This window comes from Doryrhamphus excisus, linkage group LG23 (assembly GCF_037039965.1).
Source record: "Doryrhamphus excisus strain RoL-2023G ecotype Guam linkage group LG23, RoL_Dexc_Guam_v1.1, whole genome shotgun sequence".
Taxonomy (NCBI): Eukaryota; Metazoa; Chordata; class Actinopteri; order Syngnathiformes; family Syngnathidae; genus Doryrhamphus; species Doryrhamphus excisus.
Window position 1 is genome coordinate 8,040,488 of NC_136379.1, and position 11,029 is coordinate 8,051,516.

The 11,029-nt window shown below is 36.9% G+C and overlaps 1 protein-coding gene across 1 annotated transcript in view; it reads right to left on the minus strand.

Annotated features, from left to right (window-relative positions):
- Window positions 1-10,306, minus strand: part of ankrd50 (ankyrin repeat domain 50) — a 44,231-nt gene extending 33,925 nt beyond the window's left edge. Inside the window, exons 1-2 of the mRNA XM_058052776.2 lie at window positions 10,059-10,306; window positions 6,825-7,728 (exon numbers count right to left, since the gene is read on the minus strand). Coding sequence (XP_057908759.2) covers window positions 6,825-7,345 — 521 coding nt within the window. The 5' untranslated portion in view covers window positions 7,346-7,728; window positions 10,059-10,306. The remainder of the gene's footprint in view (window positions 1-6,824; window positions 7,729-10,058) is intronic.
- Window positions 10,307-11,029: the final 723 nt, after the last annotated feature.

Genomic DNA, 11,029 nt, shown 5'->3' on the forward strand with positions numbered 1-11,029 from the left:
AAGAAACACACAAAAAAGCGCCCACGCCGGGTTGTTAAATAGCTGCCCTGGTTTCACTTGAGTGGGAACGTGCTCCACTTTGAATTCTGCTTAAAATCACACATACGCCGCATGAATGACGTGAGCGCGTTCGCAAAAAAAAAGGGAAACACGTTTTTTTCTTAACTTCTGGCTTCTTGCCCGTCAACATTCCCAAGGAGTGAAAAGCGATCTGTTAAATCTTATTTACAGAAGATTTGCTCACCCGATTTAAATCACGTATTAACCGCAGTAGTCATTTAACCTGCGAGCGTTCATCATCGGCCTCGTGGCGGCGAGACGGCGGTTAAAGCTCGACAACAAACAATATGGAGGCAGATAAGGTCACACCTCCACTCAACTGCAGTTTTTGTCCCCTCAGCAAAAAAAAAAAAAAAAAAAAACTGCTGGAATTCGCGTGGGCCCACATGACTGCGTTAATTCCCCGTCAACCCCCCCCCCCCCCCTCTACATTGGAAGCCAGTTCTTTTGTCCTGAAGGAAAAAAGCATGTTCGGAAGGCTGGAGGCACCATTTGTCACTTGATTGACAAAATACAGCCATCTTTGATTTAAAAAAAAAAAAAAAATTTGTATGGTGAAATATGACAAATATGCCCAAATACCTCAAACCGCCTCTTGAATACCCTTTGTTGATGTAGCTGGTTCTAGTAGTACTGTATAATGTAGTAAATGTACACTATAGTACCAATAGCACCATGGTACTCCATTGTCGTTTACTCTGATTGTGGCAAAAATTGATGTTCCTTTTTTGTGGGGGGGGGGGGTCCAAGCCCGGGGCGAAGGGGGGACAAATGACCGAAATCCACAAGTTATTGATCCCTAGGGCTGCGGCTATCGGTAATCTGAAGTTTGACGTTTTGTTTAATCGAGGAATAGGTTAGGCACTGGACCAGGGGTGTCCAAACTGTGGCTATTTTTTTTTTTTTATCGACACATTCTAAAAATAGAATTTAACAAGAAAGCAAAAAATCCCTGCAAAAATCTAAGAAAAATCTTTAAAGGAAAGGAAGTTGAAATATAAAAAGAAAAAAGTTGCAAAAATTGGTCATAATTTGAGAAGAATAACTAAATATGAGGGAAAAAAACTTTTTAAAAAAAAACAGCAGAAATGCAAAAAAATCAGTAGTAATTTTAAAGGAAAGGAAGTTGAAATATTAAAGAAAAAAGTTGCAAAAATTTGTCATAATTTGACAAGAATAACTAAATATGAGGAAAAAAATATTTTAAAAAAATCAGCAGTAATTTTAAAGGAAAGGAAGTTGATATATTAAAAGAAAAAAGTTGCAAAAATTGGTCAGAATTTGACAAGAATAACTAAATATTATGAGGAAAAAATATATATTTTTAAAAAAAACAGCAGAAATGCAAAAAATCAGCAGTAATTTTAAAGGAAAGGAAGTTGAAATATTAAAAGAAAAAAGTTGCAAAAATTGGTCATAATTTGAGAAGAATAACTAAATATGAGGGAAAAAAACTTTTTAAAAAAAACAGCAGAAATGCAAAAAAATCAGTAGTAATTTTAAAGGAAAGGAAGTTGAAATATTAAAGAAAAAAGTTGCAAAAATTGGTCATAATTTGACAAGAATAACTAAATATGAGGAAAAAAATATTTTTAAAAAAATCAGCAGTAATTTTAAAGGAAAGGAAGTTGAAATATAAAAGGAAAAAAGTTACAAAAATTGGTCACAATTTGACAATAATAACTAAATATTATGTGGAAAATTTATTTTTTTTAAAAACAGCAGAAATGCAAAAAATCTGCGGTAATTTTAAAGGTAAGGAAGTTGAAATATTAAAAGAAAAAAGTTACAAAAAATTGGTCAAGAATAACATAAAATCATATTATGAGGAAAAATGTCATTTCATTCAAATATAGTTGAAGTATTAAAAAAAACATAATTTTTAAAAGTAATAGTATTGTGAGAAACATAAACAAAGTTGTGATTTTTGGAATGTTAGGTTACATAAAAAGTTATAATTTTACAAGGATAAAGTCATGACGAGAAGAAGATTTACAAGATGAAATATTTAAATATTTTTTTTAAATAGCAGAAATGCAAAAAAAACTGCTGTAATTTTAAAGGAAAGGAAGTTGAAATATTAAAAGAAAAAAGTTGCAAAAATTGGTAAAAAAATAACATAACATAATATTAAGAGGAAAAATGTCATTTCATTCAAATATAATTGAAGTATTAAAATAATTTTAAAAAATTAAATAAAATAAAAAATAAAATAAATAAATAAAATAAATAAAATAAATAAAATAAATAAAATAAATAAAATAAATAAAATAAATAAAATAAATAAAATAAATAAAATAAATAAAATTTATTTTAAAATAAAAAAATAGCAGAAATGCAAAAAAACTGCTGTAATTTTATGAGAAAAAATCAAAATATTATAAAAAAGAATTAAGTCATATATTTACAAGAACATCATCAAATTAGGAGGAAAATGTGATTTTTGCAGCACAAATAAACAAAACTATAAAATACCAAAATACTTGTCGATTAATTGGGTAATCAATCATTGATCAATCGCTTTGACACATACGTGCGGGGGCAGTGAATGCTGGATTGTGTCATAAATTGTGTCATAAAGCTAACGTTAACTTCGAATAATCTTTTGCACAGCGCTATTTCACACTAGCATTGACTGTTGACTTTTTTTTAGAAGCTTTCCGCAACCGTCTCAATGTTCCGCTACTTCAAAGACAAGACGATCTTGTGGCGACGTAACGCTACAACAGCTGAGCAAACGTCTGCGATACGGTTTCCAAACGGAATGATGCTGAAATATTCCGCATTCTCCTCAAACGTGAGGCGGATCTTTGCATTTTTTTTTTTTCCTCAGTGTGACTTAACGTAATCACGTGGACACAAACGCATGAGTCAATAACCATTTCCTGCATTTCGATCGCCAATCTCCTTTTTTTTATTGACCGTCAGCTTTGCATTCGGTTTTTATTACGTTTGCTACACCTGTAGTGAGTCAGCTCTGAATGACCCTAAATTGCGCAATCGTTGCTCGACGTAAATATAATCCACATCCTCGGTCGCCCAGTGGCGAGTACGTGAGATAAAAAGGACATAGCTAAAATACAACGTTTCAAAGAGAAATGCCTCAAGTCGGACTGGTTCCCAGTTAGCCCAACGTGTACAGCGCAGACGTCAACCTGTGTCTGAACCAGTTGGACTGCATTAACATACAAGTGGCGATTACTATCAACAAACAAGACGTGTTTGTCTTTGACTGGCCAAAGAATTTGGCAGGGGGGGCCTCCTGCATGTACTCGCTAGCTGAAAACCACAGCTGGACTGGACAGAGGGGGGGTTGGTTGGTGGAGGCTAAAAAGCGAAAAAAAAAATATGCGTTTAACAAGACACTTGACTAAATGCAACCCGTGGAAGTTTGTAACTGAGCAGCCTTGGAAGCGCTCAGTCAAAACAAAAACAAACGCACCCCTTGTGAATTTCTATTCCATCCCCAAGGCCGGCAGTGTTGAGATAATGATAAAGTTTTACTCGCGTCCATTTTCCTTTTATTTAGTGTCAAATAGAACCATTCTGACACCATGAAACCACTTTACCAGCGGCAAGACTGACTGGGTTATTTGTGTACAACAATGGTACCGGTAATGGTTTAATTTCATTTGAACATGCATCAGATTACAATTGAATGCATCACATAATCAGTTCACAGTTCCACATGTCCAAAAAGGAGTAGGAAGAAGCAAAGCTTATTAAATCCTACCCCTCCATCTGGTACTTTTACAACCAGTAACTGTTACATTTGTTCACTTCCTGCTTTCCTAATATAATGTAAGTTTTTTTTTAATTAAGTTTTTTTAATTTTAATTCTTTTAGTTTTTTAATTAAAATTTTTACAATCAGTAACTGTTACATTTGTTCACTTCCTGCTTTTCTAATACAATGTAAGGTTTTTTAATTATTTTTTGAAATTTTTTACAAATTTTTATTTAAATTTTTACAATCAGTAACTGTTACATTTGTTCACTTCCTGCTTTCCTAATATAATGTAAGTTTTTGTAATTAATTTTTTTGAATTTTTATTTTTTAATTTTAATAATCAGTAACTGTTACATTTGTTGATTTCCTGCTTTCCTAATATAATGTAGGTTTTTAATAAATTTTTTAAATTTTTTTAATTAAAAAAAAATAATTTTAATTTTTACAATCAGTAACTGTTACATTTGTTCACTTCCTGCTTTCCTAATATATTGTAAGTTTTTTAATTAATTTGTAATTTATTTATTTTTTTAGAAATTTTTAATTTTAATTTTTACAATCAGTAACTGTTACATTTGTTCACTTCCTGCTTTCCTAATATAGTTTAAGTTTTTTTTTTGTTTTTTTATTCATTCATTTTCTACCGCTTTTTCCTCACGAGGGTCGCGCGGGGGGTGCTGGAGCCTATCCCAGCTGTCTTTGGGCGAGAGGCGGGGTACACCCTGGACTGGTGGCCATCCAATCACAGGGCGCATATAGACAAACAACCATTCACACTCACAATAATAATAATAATGGAGTAACGGAAAGTGTTGCGTTGAGGCTAAACATTTATTTATTTACATTTATTAGTGCAGGCCAGCCTGCGTGAAGACAAGGCGGCGTGCGTCTGAGGAAAACTGGGTTCCGACTATTCTTGTCCCTTCAGTAACCTGCTTTTTCTGTCGTGGCGGCGGCGGGGTAGTGTGGATGTGGGGGGTGGGGGGGGTCAAACTGAAGTCGTTGGTACACGGAGGGAGTCGTCATTATGACCAGATGACAAGACCTTCCCCGGGAAGGAAGGTGTCAGATGGAGAGGGACGGTGTTTGATTCCAGTGAGTGTTTAAAAAATGATTTACCTTGCTGACCTACTTTACCGCCTGCCTGTGTGTGTGTGTGTGTGTGTGTGTGGTGTGTGTGTGTGTGTGATGAGATGGTGCAACAAGCTTCAGCAGATGGCCAGACAAGAAATGTGTGTGTTCAGTGTTTTACACACACACACACACACACACACACTACCCTGACCTAGACTGTGTCGACAAATCCTCCACATAAAGGTGGAGGTGGAGCGATGCAACGGGTGTGAGCAGTAGTGAGAGTATTAAAAAAAAATAACCGGGGGAGGGGTGCGTCAGGGTCAGGAGGTGGCAGTGGGGGGTGGGGGGGAGGGGTCTGCTTTGTATTTTAACATTTGGAGGCAACACCCAATCCCTAGATGACCTCAACCCATTTTATGGTTATGATGAGCAATGCTTTATAACTACGTGGTAATACATGTAATATCTACAGAATATACATGTTTATTTTTATGCTTCACTAGTGGCGTTTTTTTAATCAAGCGTTGAGATTTCACACTTTACGCCGCTGTCCTTGAATGCACCTTATTGGATCATATTATCACAACTCCCCTTGCCTGTTTGGAGGCAAGGGACCAGGAATACGGACATGCATTCACGTGGTAATATATTGAGAATTATACAGTTCATTTTCATTTATTGTGATTATTCTTTCTTAAAAAATATGTTTTTATTTAAAAAAAAATCAACAATTTTTTTAGAAAAATAGGTTGCATAAAAAGTAAAAATTTTAGGAGGATAAAGTCAAAATATTAAAACAGAAATTGTAGGAATTGTTTTTTTTTTACAAGAATGAAGTCAAAGAAAAAGAAGAAAAACTTAGCAATTTTATGAGAATAAATTTGTAAAATTATAACAATAGGTAGCTTTGAGTTTAAATATTAACATTTTTTTTAAAGGTGTAATATAAGAAACAAAGCAAAATAAAGTTGACATTATTATAAAATTGGGTTAGAATATTATGGGAATAAAGTTATAAAATATATTAAAATTATAATAAATAAATAATATTATATAAAATAATATTAGATAAAAAATACAGAGATTATTCAAGAAGAAAGTTACTATTTTGGACAAAAAAACGCATCTATTGCTGTTTTTCAAAAACAACCAAAAATCAACTTTGTGTGTGAATATCTTCATCCATTCATTTTCGACCGCTTATCCTGACAGGGGTCACAGGGGTTGCTGGAGCCTATCCCAGTTCTCTTTGCTGAGGGTGGAATCGAACTTGGGTTGCCTCGCTGTGTGGCCTGTGCGCTCTTAGTCTTGTTTTTCCATAAAACACTCAGTTCATTTTCATTTATTGTGTGAATTATTAGTTATTATTATTATTATTGGGCGACACGGCGGTCAAGTGGTTAGCGTGCAGACCTCACAGCTAGGAGACCAGGGTTCAATTCCACCCTCGGCCATCTCTGTATGGAGTTTGCATGTTCTCCCCGTGCATGCGTTTTTTTTCCGGGTACTCCGGTTTCCTCCCACATTCTAAAAAAAAAACATGCTAGGTTAATTAGCATTACTCCAAATTGTCCATAGGTATGAATGTGAGTGTGAATGGTTGTTTGTCTATATGTGCCCTGTGATTGGCTGGCTGGCCACCAGTCAAGAGTGTACCCCGCCTCTCGCCCGAAGACAGCTGGGATAGGCTCCAGCACCCCCCACAACAGTATCACTCGGATACTGTGAACATCCAGCAGCAACACAACATTTTGGCATGGCTACTATTTTGATAAAAACATATACTGAACCAGGGCTGCACAGCGGCCGGGTGGTTAGCACACAGGCTTCACGGCTAGGACACCCGAGTTCAATCCCACCCTCGGCCATGTCTGTGTGGAGTTTGAATGTTCCAAAAACATGCTAGGTTAATTAGCGACTCCAAATTGTCCATAGGTATGAATGGGTCCCGGTCTTACCTTTTGAAGGCCTCAGTGGGGTTCCTCTCGCACTCTCCAGCCTGCAGGGCGCTCTGCACGGCCGGGTCACGAACCTTCTCCTCGTAGCCCGGCACCAGTCCGCCACGGCAGATCTGCGCCACCAGGCCGCGTATGAAACCGGCGACGCAGAGCGTGTCCGAGTCGTCCGCCCGGCAGAAGTGGAACGCCAGGCACTGCTGGTGCAGACCCCGCTGTACTCCCGGTGCGGACGTGGGCCACAGCAGTTCCGTGCAAAGTGCAGTTTTCCCGCTACCGGGACCGCCGACCAGTAAAACTCCCCACGAGTTGCCGCTTTTAGCCGAGCCTGATGTCAGGGCGCCGCCGGGCCCGAGAGGAGGCTGCGGCTTACCGGGGGTGCTGCTCACCCCGCTGAGGTTGCCGCTTTTCTCCTGGAGGCAGTGCTGGATCTTATGGAAGACCCACTCCCGGCAGTAAAAGCGCTTCCCCTGCAGCAAACTGGTTTGGGCCATCGTGCTCTGCTGGTTCCTCCGTCTCTTCATAAGCCTCCCATCTTCCTGCTGCTTACATCCTCACTTTGCGTACTTGTGCATCCCGCCGTCCGTGACTATTGGGTGCATTGCGCTTCAGCCAGAAAGTTTCGAAAAAAAAAAGGCCACTCCGGCGCCTTGCACATGTATCTAGGTCAAAATAATAAAAAAAAATGGGGCTCAAAATTGAGGCAAAAAACAAGATTTTCCACCAACTTCTTCCAGCGTTTTCCCTCTGCGTGAACTGAGTGCTCCTTGTTATTCCTGTGCTGCTTTAGCATGGCGCTCATCACCGGCCATGGCACTCGGCACAGACGCAGTGGGAGATACGGAAACGGTTCCACAGATACATCGCAAAAGACGTCGCCATCGGCGTCCCGTTTACTGAAACATGTCTGCAAAAAACGTTAAAAAAAAAAAACACTTTGTTAGGACATGTGATGCGCCGTTAGCCGTCACCGACCTTGTGGAGCCCCCCCCGCCTTGTTCCTGTCAGACATCATAGTAATCTAATGCTACTGTCATAAAGCCAATGATAACGCGCAACAAGAATGCTGACTCATCATCAGCGTGAGTCTGGAGTTTGTTTCCCGGAGAGATGATGATATTGTAATAAGACATGCACGACGCCACCCTTGGTAATGGTTTAATTTCATTTGAACATGCATCAGAATGCAATTGAATGCATCACATAATCAGTTCACAGTTCCACATGTCCAAAAAGGAGTAGGAAGAAGCAAAGCTTATTAAATCCTACCCCTCCATCTGGTACTTTTACAATCAGTAACTGTTACATTTGTTCACTTCCTGCTTTCCTAATATAGTTGAAGTTTTTTTTGGGTTTTTTTTTTTTGTTATTTTTGGTTTTATTTTGTTTTATTTTTTAATTTTTAAAAATTTTATTTTTACTACTATTTTTATTTATTTTTATTTGTACTCCGGTTTCCTCCCACATTCCAAAAACATGCTATGTTAATTGGTAATGGTAATGGTTTAATTTCATTTGAACATGCATCAGATTACAATTGAATGCATCACATAATCAGTTCCCAGTTCCACATGTCTAAAAGGAGTAGGAAGAAGCAAAGCTTATTAAATCCTACGCCTCCATCTGGTACTTTTACAATCAGTAACTGTTACATTTGTTCACTTCCTGCTTTCCTAATATAGTTGTTTTTTTTTGTTATTTTTGGTTTTATTTTGTTTTATTTTTTTATATTTTTATTTTTACTACTATTTTTATTTATTTTTATTTGTACTCCCGTTTCCTCCCACATTCCAAAAACATGCTATGTTAATTGGTAATGGTAATGGTTTTATTTCATTTGAACATGCATCAGAATGCAATTGAATGCATCACATAATCAGTTCACAGTTCCACATGTCCAAAAGGAGTAGGAAGAAGCAAAGCTTATTAAATCCTACCCCTCCATCTGGTACTTTTACAATCAGTAACTGTTACATTTGTTCACTTCCTGCTTTCCTAATATAATTTAAGGTTTTTTTATTTTAATTTTTACAATCAGTAACTGTTACATTTGTTCACTTCCTGCTTTCCATTATACAGTTTAAGTTTTTTTTTTTGTTGTTTTTTTAAATAATGTACCTCGTACCGAAGTACAAGGTGATATGAGCATCCAATGCCATAATGGGTACCATAGTGCGTGTCAATATAGTGATATGTATAGCACATCATGACTGGTTCAAGACTCTTCATCCTTGTATTTAGCAAACATCAACTGCTTGTATTGTTTCTTGAATTGGCTCATCGTTGTGCATTGTTTGATTTCCATTACTCAATCCATTCCATAGTTTGATTCCGTTGCTTGTTTTGCTCCAATTACACGACCATTTGGAGAGAGGAATAACAATACCATGGTGGAAAAGTTTGGGATTGTCATCCCACGCGTGACGAGACGAAGGATTTCCCATGTGATATTGCACTAGTTACAGTATGTTTATTGTTGGTTAATGATAGCAATTTGGCCAAGTTTGGCCCCTAATGTTTTTTTTTTTTTTTTTTTTTTTTTATAATTTTTAATTAATGTTTTTATGCAGTTTAACAGCAACACATGTTCAATCGGACATTTTTATATTTTGGGGGTTAAAAAAAATAATTAACTGATCCCTTGCATGATGTGCAGCACTTTAAAGGTGATTAATCATGAAGTGTGATGTTAGTTGCAACTGTTTGAATTCTTGGCAGTTTGTCTGCACCCCCCCCCCCCCACCCCAACACACACACACACTTGCTTCCTTCCTTCCTATGTGGCTTTAAATCCCAAACATCCGCACTGCAAAGTCCAAAACCAAAATAGCCCGTTTGTGAACTTGAATGCAGCATTATTAATGGATAATAACAATAATAATGATTGCTAACGCTGCAAATGCTAAACTAAAACGATTTGCATGAAGATAGAGGCTGCTAGCACATACTGGACGGAGACGACAAAGCATTCATGCGTGCAAGTTAGTTGTAACCTTGCAATGAAGACGAGAAAACAACACAAAAGCCATCTATGACGCCTTCAGGGGCATCATATTTTCGTGTGTGACGAGCGAACAATTTCGCGCATTAATGCATAAACACAAAAAAGAAAGGCAGAGGTGCAGATGTTCCATAACCCGTCGCACGGCACCCTTCAACTTTAACAAAGCCAGATGTGAGGACGGCCCCAAAAAAAAAAAACAAAAAAAAAAAAAAGGAGAAACGGTCGAGTCTCACCTCCTGCAGACGTCTTCCGCTGGGTTTTTGTCCCTAGTCGACACCCAGTCTGTCCATTTGCAAACTTCAGCCTTTCGAACGTTCGGGTTGCGATTTTTTTTTTCGCCTCCGAGCAAAGCAACGTCTTTCTTTCAATTTAATGTCTCTTCTTTTTTCCTCGCTCGCTCGCTCTCTCTCTCGCTCGCCTCGTCGTCTGTCCTCCAGGCGGTGCGGGCTCCTCCTGCTGCCCGACACTCACACACTGCTGCCCGGCCAGCAGACTGACTGACTCCCCGCCTCCAAACACTCCAACAGCACGAGACAGTCAGCCGGCAAGCATTCTGGGAGTTGTAGTCCTTACTTCCTACAGGCAGCCACTTCATAATAAAAGCATACGATTGAACACAACACATTTTTAACTCTTGACATAAATATAAATCAATTTTGTATTCATTTAATATCTATAATATTAAAACATTTAGCATTTATATGTATTATAATTAATTTTAATAATAATTTTGATTTAATAGTTTATAATTTAAAAAATAGAAAAATAATAGAATAGATTATAACATTTAGATATAGAAAATTCACCATTTACCATTTAGTTGGAGTTGGAAGTTTGATTATTCAGGTGTTTTAATTTTAATTTTAATTTTAATTTTAATTTTAATTTTAATTTTAATTTTAATTTTAATTTTAATTTTAATTTTAATTTTAATTTTAATTTTTACAATCAGTAACTGTTACATTTGTTCACTTCCTGCTTTCCCAATATAATTTAAGTTTTTTTTTTTTTCATTTTTAAATTTTCATCTAATTGGTTATTTTTAGCCTTATGCACCCTCCCCCCCAAAAAGGCTTCGCTACACATCTTTTTTTTCACTACACATCTTAAAGTTCTTGCCAACTATCTTGGAGTTGGAAGTTTGATTATTGAGGCGTTCTTTTGGCTAATTTTAATTTTTTAGAATTTTTAATTTTATTTTTTA